At 53.4% G+C, this 22,238-nt stretch overlaps 2 protein-coding genes across 2 annotated transcripts in view; one reads left to right on the top strand and one right to left on the bottom strand.

Moving 5' to 3' along the window:
- The window catches only part of LOC132381726 (zinc finger protein 721-like), a 43,500-nt gene extending 33,445 nt beyond the window's left edge, over positions 1-10,055 (bottom strand). Inside the window, exons 1-2 of the mRNA XM_059951299.1 lie at positions 8,306-10,055; positions 8,121-8,199 (exon numbers count right to left, since the gene is read on the bottom strand). Coding sequence (XP_059807282.1) covers positions 8,121-8,199; positions 8,306-9,661 — 1,435 coding nt within the window. The 5' untranslated portion in view covers positions 9,662-10,055. The remainder of the gene's footprint in view (positions 1-8,120; positions 8,200-8,305) is intronic.
- Positions 10,056-21,894: 11,839 nt separating this feature from the next.
- Positions 21,895-22,238, top strand: part of LOC132381725 (zinc finger protein 665-like) — a 58,499-nt gene continuing 58,155 nt past the window's right edge. Inside the window, exon 1 of the mRNA XM_059951298.1 lies at positions 21,895-22,094. The gene's annotated coding sequence lies outside the window, so the exon portion shown is untranslated. The remainder of the gene's footprint in view (positions 22,095-22,238) is intronic.

Below are 22,238 nucleotides of genomic sequence, written 5' to 3'. Positions count from 1 at the left end.
CTCCAAGCCATCCAGCTCCCCGGTAAGCTTGCTATTATAAAATGTGCCGCCCACTTATCCGATGACTCTCCCGTTAGTAAAGGCAATGCCAGGGCAGACCTGGCAGCCAAGCAAGCCTCCTCCTCTAAAACAATAACTGTGGATTCGGCCCCACACCTTCTGCCTGCCAGGCAGCTGGTTGATAGCCCAGGCATATCCGACATCACGCGATTACAGGGGGACGCCCCGCGACAGACTTTGATGTTTGGAAGGAACATGGTTGTATTATTAATAACGCGACAGGCCTCTGGCAGACCCCAGAAGGTCAGACTTGTATTCCTGATACTCTCCTGCCTGTCCCGGTCGACCGCCTCCACTCTGACACCCACCTCGGCAAGGAGGGAATGTGTATGTTGTTATTAAAATCATGGTGGTCCCCCAGGGGTTGCTTAACTTGCCAAAAAGTAAACCCGGGTAAATCTATTAGATGTGATAAAGGGTGCACCCCAACCCCAGCAGGACCGTTTGACACTTTACAAATGGACTTTATCAAGTTACCTCAGGTGAATTGTTATAAGTACTGTTTAGTTATAATTGACATCTTCAGCAAATGGATTGAAGCCTTCCCCACAACGAACAACAAGGCTTCCACGGTAGTGCGGATACTGCTGAAAGAAGTTATTCCTCGTTTCTGTATACCACAAAGACTCTCATCTGATAACGGCCCGCACTCCATTGGGAAAGTAAACAAAGAACTCTGCGAAATACTAAAGATTGAACAACAATTCCACTGTGCCCACCACCCCCGAGCCGCAGGAATCGTGGAACGTGCAAACGGCACCCTGAAGGATAAACTAACTAAATTGACCTTGAAACAGGACTAAATTGGCTTAAAGTCCTTCCCCTGGCACTGTATCACATGTGCATTACACCTCAAACCGGTACCGGGCTAACTGCTGCTGAAATAGTTTACAGACGCCCAAACAGAACCCCATGGGGCACAACCCCCCTGCCAATACAAGTAGATCTACAAATGATGGGCGAGGAACTGCAGTGTTACCTCAAGCATTTAACTCTGTCTCTTAAGTCCCCACACACTCAGGTGAAGGAAGCCTCAAGACCTGTTCCTGACAGAGAAGGCGAGCGGCAGGGAGCAGAACAGGAGATTGGGTGTTAATAAGGAACTGGGATCGACCCAAGCTGGGACCCCGGTGGAAAGGACCGTACCAGGTCCTCTTGCAGACCCCCTCTGCTGTCAAGGTGAAGGGACAAGAATGTTGGATTCTTCTGAGCGACCGCAAGCGCTGGACCTCAGACCCGCTAAAAACCACAGATAAATGAAGGACTGATAAACGGACTTGATTGAACTGTTGTGTGTTTAAATTCCTTTTTCCTTGTGGTGTCACATCGTGCTCTGGCAATGGAAGGTAGAATGCTCTTGGTTATCTATATTCTTTTAGGGATAGGGGGTATAGGGCAAAGGTTGAGGGACAACTGGACGAGGAACCAAAACCCCTAAAGAGATCGAAGAGGGGCATTTCAAGGCAGAAAAGGGATTGGGGTTTCCCCAAAGGCCCCACCCTTGGAAGATCCTCCTCGGGGTTTATTTCCAAAATGTGCACAAGCGACTGTATGGCACTACAACCACCCTTTGCTATCCCCACCCCGCCTCGCTCTTTACCGTTTTCCCCCACTGGGATCGTGCCGATCAGCCCTTCCGATGTGCCCCCACCAGCAAAACATTGCCTGAGGGAAGGAGGGTGGAACTCGCCTACGACTCTTCCACGCCCCCTGTCGTGGACGGCCCATTTCTCCCGTCCATCATTAAGCGGTCAGATCATATAGTTTGACTCCTCCCGCAGATGAAAGAAGATCTCTGGTGGGAGAGGAATCCCAAGCCCCCGAAGGGTGACGGAGTATATGAGAGCTGCTACTTCGGAACAGGGTGGGGATGTTCAGACGTGTACGTCTCGAATGACATCACCTGCCTCTCTAAGCCCAGTAGGAAAAGGGAGTGTCACCCCACCAAGGGCCCCTTAGGGATCTCTTGCTCCTGCCATGAGACAAAGTGCCAGCCCCTGAACCAGGGGGTGCAACTCCTTTGTGGGGAGGGGAACCGCACCCACCTCCGAGTCAATGATCATGTATCCCCACTAGCTGACTATTGCAGGGGTACCAAATGAGTGTACCCCTCTGCCGGTGTGGGGCAGTGGAGCGACGACAAAAACCTAAAGGGTAAAGGTTGCACTGAGACCATGTATACCCTCCCAGGGTATTTTTTTCTTCTATAACAGCATTGCCACCAACTTCCTGGAGTACCCATACCCTTCCTCAGTGGCCTATGGCACCTTCCTCCCCCACCGTGATCCCTTGCCCTGGGACGGAGTCCCCTGTCCCGCCCCTCTGGGAGGTACAAGAGAGTGGTCTCCCAAGTATCTTGTGCAGATTACCAAGTCCTGACCACCCTAACCGCAGGTCAGGTGGCCGGATACGGGGCAGCTGGTTTTTTTCTCTTTGGGGGCATCAGGAGCCACTATGGCGGCCCACAATCGGAACTATCCGGCCTGTGGTCTCATGAGCCTTGGGAACGCCACCAGGAGAGCATTAAGACTCATAACTGACAGCCTTAACCAACTGCAGCTCCTCTCCATGCAAAACCGCTATGCACTTGATTACCTCCTTGCCAGGGAGGGTGGGCTCGGCGCCATTGGAAAGGACAAATGCATAATGGGGCTAGACGATGCTACTGCCAACATAACGCGGTATATGAACAAAATAGATGAACAGTTAGGATCCATTAAGGAAGGAACAGGTTGGGCAGGGTGGGGGGACTGGGGACTAAGTGCGTGGAAGGACTGGTTGATCAATGGGGCTATTTACGCGCTGACGGCTATTATAGGGATTTTTGTCTGTATCGCCATTGTCCAATGTGTTCTGAACCGCATGATGGCCTCGTTAGGGGACCTGCTGCTGGCTAAGCCACTGATGGTAGTACGGGCAACTGTCGAGGCCACCGAACTCCTTGAACCTGCACCAGAGGATTTTCACCATATTGATGAGTGATCATTTCACGATCACAGGAGGGAATGAGAATGTGAAGAGAGTAAGGGGTACGTGTAGAAGGGGTGGGCGAGGGGTAAGTGTAGCAAAATATGTAGACAGGACCAGGGAGAGGATACGTCATTGGGGAAGTGTAGGAGGACAGGGAAGAGGTAGCCAAAATAAGATGCCAGGCAGCATGTGGCAACCACAACGAAGAGGAACCCTGCGACCACAAGACAATGCGTTTGGCAAAGTATTTTGAGCTATATACCTATTTCGAGTGTTTTGCTTGCGTCCATACCCATCCCAAATATTACGCTTGCATCTATGCTTATTCCGAGTATTTCGCGTGCTTAGCTAATGCAATAGCCAATCAATTGATGGATTTGAATCGGTAACCATATTTGCGAATGTAGTACCTTGCTTTTGGGTATAAGTATGACCTTTGTAAACCGACAAATTGGGAGTTGGCTACCTTGCGCCCGAAGTGCGTGGGGCTGCGAACTCCTCTCTGAATAAAAACAGTTTCAGAGGTAATTTCGTGTCTCTGGTGTTTTTCCTCAACTGAGCAGGTTAATAACTCCAGGTTGACACGGTCACCCCTCAATCTTCTGAATCCAGGGCTTCGAATGCCAGAATCACTTCCACGAACTTCCTTTGAACCCTCTCCAGTTTCTGCACGTCAGTGCTCAGACGAGGGGCCCAACGCTGCTCCCAATACTCCAAGCGAGGCCTCACCAGGGCTTTATAAAGCCTCAACATTACCTCCTTGATTTTATGTTCCAGTCCTCTTGAACTGAATGTTAACATCACATTTCCCTCCCTCACCACAGACTAACCTTTAGGGAATCCTGCACAAGAACTCCCAGGTGCCTTTGTGCTTCTGTGTTTTGTATTTTCTCTCTATTTAGAAAACGTCAACCCTTTCGTTTCTTCTACCAAAGTGCATGACCGTACACTTCCCGACACTGTATTCCATCTGTCATTTCTTTGCCCATTCTCCTAATCGGTCCAAATCCTTCTGTAGCCTCCCTACTTCCTCAAACTACCTGCCCCTCCACCTGTTGTCATATTGTCTGCAAACTTTGCAGCAAAACCATCAATTCCATCATCCAAGTCATTGATATGTAATGTAAAACGAACCAGACCGAACACGAACCCCGTGGAACACCGGCAGCCGGTCAGAAAAGGCTCCCTTTATTCCCACTCTCTGCCTCCTGCCAATCAGCCACTTTACCCATGCTAGTGTCTTTCCTGTAATACCAGGGGCTCTTAACTTGTTCAGCAGCCTCATGTGTGGCACCTTGTCAAAGGCCTTCTGAAAATCCAAGTACACGTCGTCAACTGATTCTCTTTTGTCTATCCTGCTCGTTATTTCTTCAAAGAATTCCAACAAATTAGTCTGGCAAGATTTTCCCTTGAGAAAACCGTGCTGACTACGGTCTATTTTATCATGCATTTCCAAGTACCCTGACATATCATCCTTAATAATCGACTCCAACATCTCCCCAACTATTGAGGTCAGGCCAACTGGCCTATAGTTTCCTTCTTCAGCCTTTCTTCCTTCTTAAATAGCAATTCTTCCAGTCCTCCAGAACCATACAAGAAGCTTGAATGATCATCACAAAGCCTCCATCATCTCTTCAGAACCCTGGGCTGTACACCATCTGGTCCAGGTGCCTTACCTACCTTCAGACCCTCCAGCTTACACAGAAACTTCTCCCAAGTAATGGCAACTTCACACACTTCTGCCCCCTGACACTGTTGAACTTCTGGCATATTGCTGCTGTCTTCCCCAGTGAAGTCTGATCCAAAATACTCACTCAGTTTATCCGTCATTTCATTGTCGGATTACTACCTCTCCAGCATCATTTTCCAGCAGTCCAATATATATTCTTGCCTCTTTTCACTTTATGTAACCAAAGAAATTTTTGGTGGCCTCTTTATTATTACTTAGCTTATCTTCATATTTCATCTGTTCCTCCTTTCTGACTTTTTAGTTGCCTACTGGTGGTTTTTAAAAGCTTCCCAATCCTCCAACATCCCACTAATTTTTGCTCAATTATATACCCCCTCTCTTTGGGTTTGACTTCTCGTCAGCCATGGCTGTGTCATCTTGCCTTTAGAATACTTCTTCCTCTTTGGGATGTATATATCCTGCATCTTACAGAATTTCCAGCCATTGTTGCTGTGTCATCATCCCTGCCAGTGTTCCATTTGAATCAATTCTGTCCAACTCCTCGCTCATGCCTCTGTAATTCCCTTTACCCTACTGAAATACATTAAAACTGGCTTTAGCTTCTCCTCATCAAATTGTAGGGTGAATTCTATCATATTATGATCACTGGCCCCTAAAGGTTCTTTTACCTTAAGCTCTCTCATCAATTCCAGTTCATTACAAAACACCCAGTCCAGAATAGCTGTTCCTCCAGCAGGCTCAACCAAGAGATGATCCAAAAAAGCCATCTTGTCGGCAATGTGGAAATCCCCCTCTTGCCATCCAGCACCAACCTGATTTTCCCGATCTACCTGCATATCGAAATTCCCCATGACCATCGTAACATTGCATCTTCCATCTCCCATTGCAAGCTGCACCCCATACATATCTTTACCACTGTTTGTATACAACTGCCATCAGCGAGTTTTTACCCTTGCATTTCCTTAGCTCTATCCACAAGGATTCAACACCTTCCGACCCTATGTCACCTCTTTCTAATGATTTGCTTTCTTCTTTTTGTTTTTAAAATCAACAGAGCCAACACCCTCTCTGCCTTCCTGCCTGTTCTGATACATGTGTATCCTCGGACATCCTGGCATCATCTTCCTTCAGCCGTGATTCAGTGATGCCCACAACGTCATACATGCCAATCTGTTTCTGTGCTACAAGTTCATCCAGCTTATCTCATATACTCCACACATTCAAATACAACACCGTCAGTCCTGTATTTACCCTATTCAATGTTGTCCACCTTTCACATTGCAACTCACTCCAATTTTGCCCTGTCATCAGGCTCTCCTCACTACAAATTACCTCTTTGTAAACCAACCACCTTATCCCTCAGCATTATCACTCTGGTTCTCCCCCTCCCGCCCGTCAAATTTGTTTGAACCCTTCCCAACAACTCCAGCAATGATATTGGTGGGACTCAGGCGTAACCCACCCTTTTTAATATACAGGCCACACCTTCCACAGAAGTCCCAGTGATCCACAAATCTGAACCCTTGCACCAATTCCTCAGCCACACACCCACCTGCCAAATCGCCCTCACTGACGTGTGACGCAGGCCGCAATCCCGTGGTTACTAACCCAGTGGTCCTGCTTTTTAACTTTCTTCCACAGCTCCCTAAAGTCTCTCTCCAGGACCTGCTCTCCCTTCCTGCCTATGTCATTGGTGCCAATATGCACCAAGATTCCCGGCTGCTCACCCTCCCCTTCGAGTGCCACAAGCCATCCCTGTCGCTGGCACCTGGGCAGCAACATACCATCCGGGTGTGTCTACCGCACCCACAGGAACTCTCCTCCGTTCCTCTGACTATGGAACCTCCTATCACCACTATTGTCCTCTTCACCTCTGAGCCATAACACCAGGGTCCGTGCCAGAAACCCAGTCATTCCCCACCTCCCCCCATCAGCATCCGAAGTGAGATACATGTTACTGAGGGGAATGACCACGGGGCACTCTGATCTGGCCACCCAATTCCCTTCCCTTTCCTGACAGTCACCCATTTAACCTGCCTTTTGCCACCCAGGGGTGACGACCCCCTGGGATGAGGATGGGGAAATGTGGGTAACTGGTGCTGTGGTGCACAGTGGAGGAGCTTGTAGCAGATGCAACAGGACATCGATAGGGTGCAGAGTGGGGCTGGGAGGTGGCGGATGGAGTTCAGTCCAGACATTTCCGGTAAGATGGCAGTGCATGTGGACGTGGCCGTCTCTCAGGGGCCAACCAAAGGTGTTTTTTCTCCCCCCCCCCTTGTTAAATGCCTTTTTAACAATTGCAAGGTAATACTGGGCTCCAAGAACTTTGGGGACTGCAAGTCTACCCTGTCAGCGAGCTACTTGTGGGTTAGCGGAGCTGGGCTGAGTGCTGGAGGAACTGCGTCCGAGCTGGTGTGCACAGTGGAAGTGTGGGCGATTGTCCTGAACATTTCTCCCGCGATCGCAAGACCCCGTTGGTCAGTGATAATAGAAGACGCCGCAGGCCTATTAACTTGGTGGTGCGACAGCCTGCTGGGTCGCTGCGTGGCCTCGTTTGTAGCAAGGACTGGGCCTCAAGCCGTGGGCTTGCCTGCTATTGCAGTCCAGGAGCTGGGACGCTGGAGGTGGCCAGCCTCTCCCGCCCGTGCTGCCCTCCAGTGTTCGATCAGTGGAATGACAAGCTGGCTGCCTCCCCATCAATCTGCAGGACCTGTCACTCTGGGGCGCCAGCTGTATGGGGTTTTTCTTGGGTGACTGTGGTATTTTGAGTCATCTGCTGCTGAGTTTGCACATTGGCCGCAGAGGAACACCGTTCCGTTTGGCTGTATTCATGCAGGGTTGCATGATAATTAAACTTGGATTTGATTTGGACGTTATGTAGGCAGAAGGGTTTAGTTGTGGGCGCAGCAACGTGGATCAAAGGTCTGTGACTGCTCACGTTTACCGGGATCCCACCTCTTTCTTTCCACGACTGCCCGGGGCGCATATCTGTGAGTGCACAACTGCAGGCTTACTGCATTCCGCAGACAAACTTGCTTGCAGTCTCTCCCCCCCCCCCTTATTTTACACCACCCCTCCCCTCAGGTTTTATTCTTAGCCAATAGGCCTCGGGGGTTTGCAGTTACCGCTGTGGACTGCAGGGAACGGCCTAGCAGCCGAGAGGAAATCCAGAGAGCGGCAGGGAGAGCGCGCAAACCCCCACCCCCATCCCCTGGCCCCCGAGGGAGTTCAGAAGCACAAACCACCCACCCTCGCCCGAATTATGACCCTACCTTCCAGCGGGCCGAGAGCTGGGAGGCCCGAGTGAAGACCCTCCCGCAGTCGAGACACCCAAAACGCCTCTATCCCGTGCGGGTCTGCCGGTAGTTCTGGAGCAGCGTCGGCCCGATGAAGCCCTTACCGCGATCACGGAAGGCGATGGTTCTTTCCTTGACGTGGCCGCCCGGTGGGGCAGGAGCCGGGAGGAGTTGAAGGCCTTGCTGCAGTCGGGGCATGCGAAGCTTCGGGGCCGTTGGTCGATGTGGGTGTGCGGTGCGTCAGCAGGTACAAGGAGTGGGAGAATGCGTTGGCCCACCAGCGTCAGGGAAAGTTCGTCTCCTCGGCGTGAACCCGCTGGTGCGTCCGCAGGTTGTTGGAGCGGGCGAAGGCCTTGCCGCAGTCGGAACAGGCGTAACGCCTCTCCCCCGTGTGGGTCCGTCGGTGAGTCTGAAGCTGCGACGACTGGGTGAAGCACTTCCCGCAGACGGGGCAGGCGAAGGGCTTCTCCCCGGTGTGGATCCTCCGGTGGGCCTGCAGATGTGAGGAGTGGGTGAAGGCCTTGCCGCATTCGGGGCAGGGGAAGGGCCGCTCGCCGGTGTGGGTGCGCCGATGCACCACCAGGTGCGAGGCGTAGATGAAGGTCTTGGCGCAGTCGGGGCAGGAGAAAGGCCGCTTGCCGGTGTGGATGCGCTGGTGCGCCAGCAGATTCGAGGTGTGCGCAAAAGCCTTGCCACACTCGGGGCAGGAGAACCTCTTCACTCTGGAGTGCACCCGGCGGTGCGCCTGCAGGTTGGAGTACCGGGCAAAGGCCTTCCCACAGACGGCACAGGAGAAGGGCCTCTCCCCGGCGTGGATCACATGGTGCTGCTTCAGGTTCAGGGGGCTTTTGAAGGCCTTGCCGCAGTCGGGGCAGGGGAAGGGCCGCTCCTCGGTGTGGACCTGCCGGTGCTGCAACAAGATGGAGGCCCTGCTAAACCTCTTCCCGCAGTCAGGACAGGCGTAGGGCCTCTCCCCCGTGTGGATTCGCCGGTGGGCCCTGAGTTGCGACAACCGGGCGAAGTCCTTCTCGCATACGGGGCAGACGAAGGGCTTCTCCCCAGTGTGGACCCTCTGGTGCTCCAGCAGGTCAGAGGACCGGAAGAAGGCCTTTCCGCAGTCGGGGCAGGAGAAGGGCCGCTCGGCGGTGTGGGTGCGCCGGTGTCTGTGCAGGTGCGAAGAGTGGCCGAAGGTCTTGTCGCATTCCGGGCAGGAGAAGGGCCGCTCGCCGGTGTGGGTGCGCCGGTGCCTTTGCAACTGCGAGGAGTGGCTGAAGGCTTTACCGCAGTCAATGCAGGAGAAGGGTGGCTCGCCGGTGTGGGTGCGCCGGTGCGCCTGCAGGAGCGAGAAATTTGCGAAGACCTTGCCGCAGTCGGCGCAGATGAAGCTCCTCTCGCCGGTGTGGATCCGCTGGTGCCGCGATCGCTGCGAGCCGCTCTTGAAAGCCTTACCGCAGTCGGCGCATATGAAGGGCCGAGCGTCAGTGTGGACCAGCCAGTGGCGGCGCAACTTGGACTGGTTAGCGAACACCTTCCCACATAGCGTGCAGGGCAACTGGCCCTCCCGGGCAGGCGCGATCCACTGTACAGCCTCGCCGCCTTCGAAGGCAGGTCTGACTACAGGGACGTCGCCGGGCTTTTCTCCCATTGGGCGGTGGTCGTTGTCAGTCGGGTCCAGACGCTCCCACGTCACTCTGCAAGGTCTCAGTGTGAGTGTTTGGTTTCAACTTTCTCTGGCCCAACGCTGGTGTGGAGACGGCCATACAAAGTGAGTCAAAATCCCAGATAGCCAAAAGGGCAAACGGCGTAGGCTGTGACAAAAAGCTTGGGCGGATGGCGGATACTCATCCCACAAGTCATCGGGGCTTCAGAAACTGCTCTATCTGATCAGCCAGCCCTCTCCGAGCCACGTAACGTCGGTCGCTCCGATGACACTGCGCATGCTCGGCGGTGTGGGCGCACGTCCGCCCAAGTCAGCCGCCCTGGCGCGCGCTCGGCGGACGGCGCTCGGGAGCAAGCAGCCGCCCCCGGCGGCGGGGCGGGATCGCGGGAGAATCCGGTGCGAAGCGCCGAGCGGCCGGGCCGCGCCGCCGGGAAATAGGCTCCGCCGCTGCCCGTTGGCCCAAGCGGCCGCCCACGTGACCCCAGCGCCCGTCCCACCCTGTGACGTCTCCGCAGCTCCCCGCGCGTGGCTCCTGATTGGCAGCTTGTCGTCTACCCAATGGGGTGGCCGAGGGGCGTAACCAGGACCCGTTGATTGACTCGTCGTTGGAGCCAAATTATCGCATTGGTTGATTACCGAGATACAATGAAAGTGTGCGTTGCATACTGTTCAAACCATTGCACTGGGGGTATAAGGGTCGATTAGAACCCTTCCTGAACCTGGCGGCAGACTCCCCAGAATCAGGTTTAATATTGCCGGCATATATCGTGAAATCTGTTAACTTTCCAGCAGCAGCCCAATGGAGTACACGATAATATAGAAAGAATAGATCGATTACAGCAAGAATATAAATGTATATTAAATAAATTAATGTTAAAACAGAGATAATATGTGTTTTTTAAAAAGTAAGGTAGTGTTCATGGGCTCCACGTCCATCTAGGAATTGGATGGCAGAGGGGACAAAGTTGTTCCTGAATCGCTGAGTGTGTGCCTTCAGGCTTCTGTACCTCCTTCCTGACGGTAACAATGAGAAAAGGGCATGGCCTGGGTATGGGGGTCCTTAATGATGGATACCGCCTTCCTAAGGCACTGCTCCTTGAAGATGTCTTGGATATTACAGAGGCTGGTACCCACGAGTAAGTCTTCCCCTTCCTGAAGTCCACAATCAGCTCTTTCATCTTACTGATGTTGACTGCAAGGTTGTTGCTGTGACACCACTCCACTAGTTGGCATATCTCACTCCAGGATGCCCTCTCATCTCTATCTGAGATTCTACCAACAATGGTTGTATCATCAGCAAATTTATAGATGGTATTTGAGCTATGTGGAGCCACACAGGCATGGGTATCAAGGGAGTAGAGCAGGGGGCTAAGCACACACTCCTGAGGTGCACCAGTGTTAATCGTCTGCAAGAGGAGATACTGTCACCAATAACACAGTTAGGAAGTCGAGGATCCAATTGCAGAGAGAGGTACAGAGGCCCAGGTTCTGTACCTTATGAGTGAGGATTGTGGGAATGATGGTGTTAAATTCTGAGTTATAATCGGTGAACAGCATCCTGACAAAGGTGTTTGTATTGTCCAGGTGGTCTAAAGCCACATGAAGAGCCATTGAGATTGCGTCTGGCATTGACCTATTGTAGCGATAGGCAAATTGCAGTGAGTCCAGGTCCTTGCCGAGGCAGGAGTTCAATCTAGTTATGACCAACCTCTCAAAGCATTTCATCACTGTAGAAGTGATCGCTACTGAGTGATAGTCATTAAGGCAGCTCTCATTATTTTTATTAGGCACGGGTGTAATTGTTGACTTTTTGAAGCAAGTGGGAACTTCCACCCATAGCAGTGAGAGGTTGAAAATGTCCTGGAATACTCCCACCAGTTGGTTGGCACAAGTTTTTGGAGCTTTGCCAGGTACTCCGACAGGGCCTGCCACCTTGCGAGTGTTCACTCCCTTTAAAGACAGGCTAACGTCGATCTCCGAGACAGAGATCACAGGGTCACCGGGTGCAGCAGGGATCTTCGTAGCTGTAGTTATATTCTGCCTTTCAAAGCGGGCATAGAATATGTTGAGTTCTTCTGGCAGTGAAGCATCTCTATTGGGTTTCATTTTGTAGGCAGTAATGACTTGCCAAACCTGCCAGAATAGATGTGTATTCGATGCCGCGTCCAACGTTGCTCGGAATTGCCTCTGCAAGTCATACCTGGTTTTCCTGTACAGAACTGGGTCAGGAGATTCAAATACCGCAGATCTGGCCCTCAGCAGATGATGCACCTCCTGGTTCATCCACGGCTTTTGATTTGGGAACGTACAGCAAATCTCTGTAGTCACATGCTCATTCACACAGGTTTTAATGATGTTGGTAATAATTGCAGAATACGCATCCAGATTTGGAGATGAATCCCTGAATACGGTCCAGACCACCGATTCAAAGCAGTCCTGTAAGCACTCCTGTGCTTCCCTTGTTCATACCTTCTTGGTCCTCACTACCGGTGCTGCAGTCTTCACTCTCTACCTATTCTCAGGGAGGAGAAGTACAGCCAGGTGTTCTGACTTCCTGAAGTGAGGGTGTGCTAAACATTCTTGACAGTGGTCGAGTGTGTTGTTTCCTCTGGTGATACAAATGATTTGTTGGTGGTAACTATTAAGAGACTTCTTCAAGCTGGCCTGGTTAAAATCTCCCAAAACGATGGTGAAGGCATCAGGGTGCGCCGTTTCATGCATGTTGATCCCATTGCTTCGATCCTGTGCGGTAACTCCCCCCACCCCCCACACCAGCAGCTCTCCACGGTCCAGTTGTAGAAGTTTAGGACAAACCCAGATCTCCTCAAACTCCCGGTGAAGTACAGTCGCCGTCTCGCCTTCTTTACAGCTGCAGCGATACGCTGGGACCAGGTTAGATCCTCAGAGATGTTGACACCAATGGAACTCGAAACTGCTCACTCTCTCCACTTCTGATCCCTCTGTGAGGATCAGTTTGTGTTCCCTCGTCCTACCCTTTGAGCTTGCAGTCTTCTGCCTGATGGAAGGGAGAATTTCCAGTGGGTGGGGTATTTCTTTACGCCCCGTGACGGAGCAGGCCGTGTCCACAACATTTCTGCTCCTGTGAGCTGGGATTGTGTACAACTCCTGAGGACGTGGAGATGTTGCCATGCGGACATTTGTCATAGAATTCGGTGAGGTGCCAAACGTTGTTGTTACCAGGGATCAGAACAACACCCTGGAGCATCATCTTAACAAGGCGAGTGTCAAACTGAGAAAGGACGAGGGTCTCGCCACGGGAGACGGTTGGAGATGGTCGACAGCTTGACGTTCCTTGTCACCTACGTGTCCTGGACTCCTCATGATTCTGGACATACTGCGATCGGGAGAAGCTGCAGGGAGCTGTTGGCAGACTCAGCCAGGTCCAACGTGGCCACAGTCCACCCCACCGTCCACAGCCTCAGGACGGTGGCCCCAAGAATCTTCACCATCTTCTTCTCGTTCCCACCATCAGAATAGATCTCCAAACGGTCTGGCAACCCGTAAACACTTCCTCGTGACTCTTTTGTGATGTTATTTACTGAGGTGCAGCATGGAATAGGCCCTTCCGGCCCTTTAATCCTCCCCGGCCCAGCAACCCCACGATTTCATCCTAGCCTAATCATGGGACAATTTACAATGATCAAGTAGCCCACCAGTCTTTAGACTGCAGGAGGAAACCAGGTCACCCGGGGGAAACCCACGCGGTCACGGGGAGAACGTGCAAACTCCTACAGGCAGCGACGGGATTTGAACCCGAGTCGCCTGCACTGTAAACCATTGTGCTAACCACTACACCACCGTGCCAAGATTATAACTTAGATTAATAGTTATGTCTTGCACTGTATTGCAGTCCTAAACAACAACTTTCATGACATACGAACGATAAACGTGATTTTGTTACTGGGATCCACGTGACTCATAGCATCTTCACTTTCTTAGGCATCCGGAGGACTATCAGTCTCCTGAACCGATCAGCTCTCTTACATCCCTCTCCACTAGTGCTGCCTCCCTCTTCTCATTCCATCATCTAAGTTGCCCCACTAATGGGGCCCTGCCATGTCTTCACGGCTATCTTCAGGCAGGAGTTACGGAAGCCTGAGGTCCCTTTGCCCTGCCCCGTTGAAGAACAGCTATTTCCCTACAGTCATCGGGTTATTAAACCAACCAGCGATCCCTAGTCACCCCCTCAGTATAGCAACAGTCTGGCCTCTTTTCAAAGTTCAAAGTAAATTCATTATCAAAGTACATATATGTCGCCACATACAACCCTGAGAATCATTTCCTTGCGGGTGTAGTCAATAATCTATAATGGAAAAATAACCATAATGGAATCAATGAAAGAGCGCACCAACTTGTTCATTCAACCACTGACCAAAAGACCACAAGCTGTGCAAGAAGAAAGAAAGAAATAACAATAATACATAAATAAGCAATAAATATTGAGAACATGAGATGAGGAGTCTTTGAGAGGGAGTCCATGGGTCGTGGAGGGGGTGAGTGAAATTATTCCCCTGTTTCAAGGGCCTGATGTTTGAGGGATAGTTACTGTTCCTGAACCTGGTGGTGTAGGTCCTGAGGCTCCGGTACCTTCTTCCTGATGGTAGCAGCGAGAAGAGAGCGTGGCCTGGATGGTGGTTGGCGGGGGGGAGGGGGGGTTCTCTGATGATGGACGCTACCTTCCTGCAACAGCACTCTGGTGTAGATATGCTCAGTCATAGGGAGGACTTTACCCTTGATGGGCTGGGCTGCATCCATTACATTTTGTAGGATTTGTCTTTTGAGGCTGTGATGCAGCCAGTCCATAGACTCCTCACTGCACATCTATGGAAGATTGTCAAGTTTTACTGTCACGCTGAACCTTCGCAAACTCTTAAGGAAGTAGAGGTGCTGTTGTGCTTTCTTCATAATTCCACAGGACAGGTCCACTGAAATAATAACACCAAGGAATTTAAAGTTGCCACCTCTCCCCATCATCCTCCAAGGAGGATTGGCTCACGGACCTCTCCTGAAGTTAATAGTCATCTCCGTGGCCTAGTTGAAATGTGCTGATTCATCACCACCTTTGATTTGGCCAGTGACTGTGGCATCAACAGCAAACTTAAATATGGCATTGGGGCTGTGCTTAGCCTCACAGTCATAGTTATAAGGCGAGTCAAGCAGGGGGCTAAGCACAGAGGCCTGTAATGCACCTGAGCTGCTGGAGATCATGGTGGAGATGTTGTTGCCAATCTCAACTGAATGTGTTCTACAAGAGAGGATACGATTGCACAGGGAGGTATTGAGGCCAAGGTCTGGAAGCTTATTGATTAGTTTTGCTATGACGATAGTGTTGAATGCTGAGCTGTAGTCGATAAAGAGCATCCTGATGTGTGCATCTTTTCTGTCCAGATGCTCCAGGGTTGAGTGAATGAGATGAGATCTGCTGTGGACCTGTTGCACCAGTAGGCATATTGGAGCAGATTTAAGTTGCTTCTCAGGCAGAGTTGATATGCTTCGTCTCCAACCTCTCAAAACAATTCATCACAGTAGGTATAGGTGCTACTGGATGAAAGGCATTGAGGCAGGTTACCTCGTTCTTCTGGGTACCTCAGTGTGCCGAAGCGGGAGGTTAAAGATCTCGGTGAACACTCCAGCAGCTGATCAGCACTCGCCCAGGTTCCCATCTGGGCCGGATGCTTTCCGTGGATTCACCCTCCTGGAGGCCGTTCTCACATCGGCTTCAGAGACCGGAATGGTGGGATCATCGGGGGCTCTGGGAGTCCGTGACGGTTTCTCCATGTTCTCATGGTCAAAGCAAACGTAGACGTCATTGAGCTCACCCAGAAGCAAAACCCTGTTGTCACCTGTGTCGCAGATCTTTACTTTGTGAGAGATGATATTGAAGTTCTGCCACAACCGTCGAGCGTCCTTCATTGATTCAAGTTTAGTCCAGAACTGCCACTTCGCCCGTGAGGTGGCTTTCTGAAGATTGTCCTGTAACTTCCATGGTCACCACACTTGAGTGCCTCTGATCTGGCCCTTAGAAAATTCCCCATCTTATGGTTCATCCAGGGCTTCTGGCTGGGGAAGACTTGGAATGACTTTGTGGGGACGCATTCATCTACAGCTGTTTTTATAAAGTCCGTGACAACCCTGCTGTATTCATTCAGATTGACAGATGAGTCCTTGAACACGGCCCAGTCCGTCGACTCAACGCCCTCCTGTCATCAGTCCTCTGCTTCCATTTCCAGCTTTCTGTTGTCCCACGTTGGGGCGAGTGAAGTTATGCACTCTGGTTCAGGAGCCTGATGGTTGAAGGGCCATAACTGCTTTTCAACCTGTTGGTGTAAGGCCTGAGGCTCCTGTACCTCCTTCCTGAAGTGTGAAGAGAGCCTGACAGGGGTGGCAGGGGGCCTTGATGGCTTCCAGACATGAACTCAACAGTTGGAGCAGAAATTCCAACCTCTCGATCAGCAGCAATAAGCCAAGGAATTAACAGTTGAGCAGAACGAGGAACTGGGGAGATCTCATTGGTGGGTAGAAGGTGGAAAGAGTTAATAGCTTCAGGCTTCTGGCCGACCTGTTGTGGGTCCATGAAGAAGACATGCCAATGCCTCTACGTTCTTGGAAGCTCAAGGAGGTTAGACACATCACAAGCTTGGCACCACCCAGTACAAGGCAGCCCTCTTGACTGGTACCCCTTCCACAAGCATCCAATCCCCCCACCATCGACGGACAGTTGCCGCAGTGTGTACTGTCTACAAGATGCACTGCAACAACACACCAGAGATCCTAAGGCAGCACCTTCCAGACCCACGACCAGCACCTTCCAGACCCACGACCAGCACCATCTAGACCCACGACCAGCACCTTCCAGACTCACGACCAGCACCTTCCAGACTCTCGACCAGCACCTTCCAGACCCACGACCTGCACCTTCTAGACCCACGACCTGCACCTTCCAGACCCACGACCAGCACCTTCTAGACCCACGACCAGCACCTTCCAGACCCACGACCAGCACCTTCCAGACCCACGACCAGCACCTTCCAGACACACGACCAGCACCATCTAGACCCACGACCAGCACCTTCCAGACCCACGACCAGCATCTTCCAGACCCACGACCAGCACCATCTAGACCCACGACCAGCACCTTCCAGACTCACGACCAGCACCTTCCAGACTCACGACCAGCACCTTCCAGACTCACGACCAGCACCTTCCAGACCCACGACCTGCACCTTCTAGACCCACGACCTGCACCTTCCAGACCCACGACCAGCACCTTCTAGACCCACGACCAGCACCTTCCAGACCCACGACCAGCACCATCTAGACCCACGACCAGCACCTTCCAGACCCATGACCAGCTCCTTCCAGACCCACGACCAGCACCTTCCAGACCCACGACCAGCACCTTCCAGACCCACGACCAGCACCATCTAGACCCACGACCAGCACCTTCCAGACTCACGACCAGCACCTTCCAGACTCACGACCAGCATCTTCCAGACCCACGACCAGCACCTTCCAGACCCACGACCAGCACCATCTAGACCCACGACCAGCACCTTCCAGACCCATGACCAGCACCTTCCAGACTCACGACCAGCACCTTCCAGACCCACGACCAGCACCTTCCAACCATCTAGACCCACGACCAGCACCTTCCAGACTCACGACCAGCACCTTCCAGACTCACGACCAGCACCTTCCAGACCCACGACCTGCACCTTCTAGACCCACGACCTGCACCTTCCAGACCCACGACCAGCACCTTCTAGACCCACGACCAGCACCTTCCAGACCCACGACCAGCACCATCTAGACCCACGACCAGCACCTTCCAGACCCATGACCAGCTCCTTCCAGACCCACGACCAGCACCTTCCAGACCCACGACCAGCACCTTCCAGACCCACGACCAGCACCATCTAGACCCACGACCAGCACCTTCCAGACTCACGACCAGCACCTTCCAGACTCACGACCAGCATCTTCCAGACCCACGACCAGCACCTTCCAGACCCACGACCAGCACCATCTAGACCCACGACCAGCACCTTCCAGACCCATGACCAGCACCTTCCAGACTCACGACCAGCACCTTCCAGACCCACGACCAGCACCTTCCAACCATCTAGACCCACGACCAGCACCTTCCAGACTCACGACCAGCACCTTCCAGACCCACGACCAGCACCTTCCAGACCCACGACCAGCACCTTCCAGATCCACGACCAGTACCATCTAGACCCACGACCAGCATCTTCCAGACCCACGACCAGCACCTTCCAGACCCACGACCAGCACCTTCTAGACCCACGACCAGCACCTTCCAGACTCACGACCAGCACCATCTAGACCCACGACCAGCACCTTCCAGACCCACGACCAGCACCTTCCAGACCCACGACCAGCATCATCTAGACCCACGACCAGCACCTTCTAGACCCATGACCAGCACCTTCCAGACTCACGACCAGCACCATCTAGACCCACGACCAGCATCTTCCAGACCCAGGACCAGCACCTTCCAGACCCAGGACCAGCACCTTCCAGACCCACGACCAGCACCTTCCAGACCCACGACCAGCACCTTCCAGATCCACGACCAGTACCATCTAGACCCACGACCAGCATCTTCCAGACCCACGACCAGCACCTTCCAGACCCACGACCAGCACCTTCTAGAGCCACGACCAGCACCTTCCAGACTCACGACCAGCACCATCTAGACCCACGACCAGCACCTTCCAGACCCACGACCAGCACCTTCCAGACCCACAACCAGCATCATCTAGACCCACGACCAGCACCTTCTAGACCCATGACCAGCACCTTCCAGACTCACGACCAGCACCATCTAGACCCACGACCAGCATCTTCCAGACCCAGGACCAGCACCTTCCAGACCCAGGACCAGCACCTTCCAGACCCACGACCAGCACCTTCCAGGCCCACGACCAGCACCTTCCAGACTCACGACCAGCACCTTCTAGACCCACGACCAGCACCTTCCAGACTCACGACCAGCATCTTCCAGACCCACGACCAGCACCTTCCAGTCCCATGACCAGCACCTTCCAGACCCACGACCAGCACCTTCCAGATCCACGACCAGTACCATCTAGACCCACGACCAGCATCTTCCAGACCCACGACCAGCACCTTCCAGACCCACGACCAGCACCTTCTAGACCCACGACCAGCACCTTCCAGACTCACGACCAGCACCATCTAGACCCACGACCAGCACCTTCCAGACCCACGACCAGCACCTTCCAGACCCACGACCAGCATCATCTAGACCCACGACCAGCACCTTCTAGACCCACGACCAGCACCTTCCAGACTCACGACCAGCACCATCTAGACCCACGACCAGCATCTTCCAGACCCAGGACCAGCACCTTCCAGACCCACGACCAGCACCTTCCAGACCCACGACCAGCACCTTCCAGACCCACGACCAGCACCTTCCAGACCCACGACCAGCACCTTCCAGACTCACGACCAGCATCTTCTAGACCCACGACCAGCACCTTCCAGACCCACGACCAGCACCTTCTAGACTCACGACCAGCATCTTCTAGACCCACGACCAGCACCTTCCAGTCCCATGACCAGCACCTTCTAGACCCACGACCAGCACCTTCCAGACCCACGACCAGCACCTTCTAGACTCACGACCAGCATCTTCTAGACCCACGACCAGCACCTTCCAGACTCACGACCAGCATCTTCTAGACCCACGACCAGCACCTTCCAGACCCACGACCAGCACCTTCCAGACCCACGACCAGCACCTTCCAGACCCACGACCAGCACCTTCCAGACTCACGACCAGCATCTTCTAGACCCACGACCAGCACCTTCCAGACCCACGACCAGTACTTTCCAGACCCACGACCAGCACCATCCAGACCCACGACCAGCACCATCCAGACCCACGACCAGCACCATCCAGACCCACGACCAGCACCTTCCAGACCCACGACCAGCACCTTCCAGACTCACGACCAGCACCTTCCAGACCCACGACCAGCACCTTCCAGACCCACGACCAGCACCATCCAGACCCACGACCAGTACCATCCAGACCCACGACCAGCACCTTCCAGACCCACGACCAGCACCTTCCAGACCCACGACCAGCACCATCCAGACCCACGACCAGCACCATCCAGACCCACGACCAGCACCTTCCAGACCCACGACCAGCACCATCCAGACCCACGACCAGCACCTTCCAGTCCCATGACCAGCACCTTCCAGACCCACGACCAGCACCTTCCAGACCCATGACCAGCACCATCTAGACCCACGACCAGCACCTTCCAGACCCACGACCAGCACCTTCCAGACCCACGACCAGCACCTTCCAGACCCACGACCAGCACCTTCCAGACCCACGACCAGCACCATCTAGACCCACGACCAGCACCATCCAGACCCACGACCAGCACCTTCCAGACTCACGACCAGCACCATCTAGACCCACGACCAGCACCTTCCAGACTCACGACCAGCACCATCGAGAGCCACGACCAGCACCATCCAGACCCACGACCAGCACCATCCAGACCCACGACCTGCACCATCCAGACCCATGACCAGCACCTTCCAGACCCACGACCAGCACCTTCCAGACCCACGACCAGCACCTTCCAGACTCACGACCAGCACCATCTAGACCCACGACCAGCACCTTCCAGACCCACGACCAGCACCTTCCAGACCCACGACCAGCACCTTCCAGTCCCATGACCAGCACCATCTAGAATGGTGAGAACAGCAGATCCCTGGGAACCCGACCCATGGAAATCCCTCTCCGAGTCACTCACCTTCCGCGGTCTGAGGCCAGAGTGGGGAATGAAAGAAGGGGGGGGGGGCAGGCTCAGACGGAATATGAGGTGTTGCAATCTGGCATTTTTGCGTGTGAACTGAAGTTGTGAAGGTGGAGGGCGGCAGCGGCGAGGCGAGGCGGGGCGGGGTCCGCGCCGGAGCACGGGGAATGAGCCGATGTTTGTCCATTGCCGGAGCGGATTTGGAGTCAAGCCCGAGCCCGAGAGGAGGAAAGACCTGAGGTTTGATCGATTTGCGCAGCGAGCCGAATTGGAAAGGTCGGGTACAGGCCGAATCGAGGCGGCAGATCTCGGGCCAGGAGAGTATTGGAGCGGCAGGGCCCAGGTAGGAGAACGAGGAACGGCCAAAAGTGCCAAGCCAGACTGAAAAGATCGGGGTGTCGGGGCTGGTGGCGAGGGATGGACCGGCTCTGTGAGCTTCACCTGTCTGCACTGAGCCAACACTGTGGCCTGCAGCTGGCGGACTTCAGTGAACCTCGCTCTGTAGGCGAGTTGCTTACAGATTTCTTTTCTCTCTGCACGCTGGGTGTCCGACAAGCTTCTTTCGTCTTAATGCGTTCCATTGGGTTTCTCTGTTTTGGGGCTGTCAGTAAGCAGACAAGGTGGTATAAAGTATACATACTTTGTTAATAAATGCTCCTTTAACTTTGGAGCAGAAGTGCTCAGCAAAGAATCGGAATCACGCTTAATATCACCGGTGGGTGTCGTGAAATTTGTTAACTTTGCAGCAGCAGTACAATACAATACACTACACAATATTTATATTTTTGATTCTTTTTTTTAATTGGCTTCTTGCTTTGTATGCAACTCTCAACTTTGTATAATTTTTAATTTGTAACTATTTTTAATTTATATATATCTCAGATAAGTTAATCAAGAATTGCAAAAACAGGAATGAAACAATAGTGAGGGAGTGTCCACAGATTCACTGTCCATTCAGAAATCGGATGGCAGAGGGGAAGAAACTGTTCCTGAATCGCGAGTGTTTGCCTTTAGGCTCCTGAACCTCCTTCCTGACGGTGAGAGTGAGAAAAGGGCATGGAGCCAGAGGGGGGTTAGTGAGGAGGGTCGGCTGGCCGTGGGATTCACCGAGGGAGAGAGCTCGCTGCGCAAAGCGGAGAGTGGGGACCGAGTGAAGATGTGTTTGTCGGGAGGATCCTTTTGAAGATGGCCGACCCGTCAATCATCAGGTCTTGGTTACGCCCCTCGGCCGTCCCATTACTTGGAGGACAAACAAAGGGCTGAGTCCTCCAGGACTCGCAGTGGTGAATTCCACTGTCAATCATGAGCCGCAGTGACGTCAGAACGTGGGGGGGGCGGGCGCTGTAGTCACGTGGGGGACCGGTTCGGCCAACCGTCGGCGGCGGCGCCAGCTCCCGGTTGCGCGGTCGGTGATTTCCCCCCCCCCCCCCCACCCGCCCTCCACCGGCACCCATTGCCGATTCCCGCCGGTTGTTGTTGTGGGTGTTTTGAAGCCGGCGGTGGCCACCGTGTAGCTGCCAGGGCGGACTCTGGCACAGTACAGTAGAGCATGCGCAGAGCATTCGGTAGGTCCGAAATCGCATGGCGCAGAGGGCGCTGCTGATTAGATAGAGCTGTTTGTGGCGCGTGGGGGCTTGTGGGAAAAGAGTCCGCCATCGGTCGGCGGAAGAGCTCAACGCGCGGATTTCCGCGGATTAAATTTTGCTGAC

This window comes from Hypanus sabinus, chromosome 26 (genome assembly GCF_030144855.1).
Source record: "Hypanus sabinus isolate sHypSab1 chromosome 26, sHypSab1.hap1, whole genome shotgun sequence".
Taxonomy (NCBI): Eukaryota; Metazoa; Chordata; class Chondrichthyes; order Myliobatiformes; family Dasyatidae; genus Hypanus; species Hypanus sabinus.
Note: the sequence above shows the minus strand (reverse complement) of the source record. Positions and strands in the feature narration are given on the sequence as shown.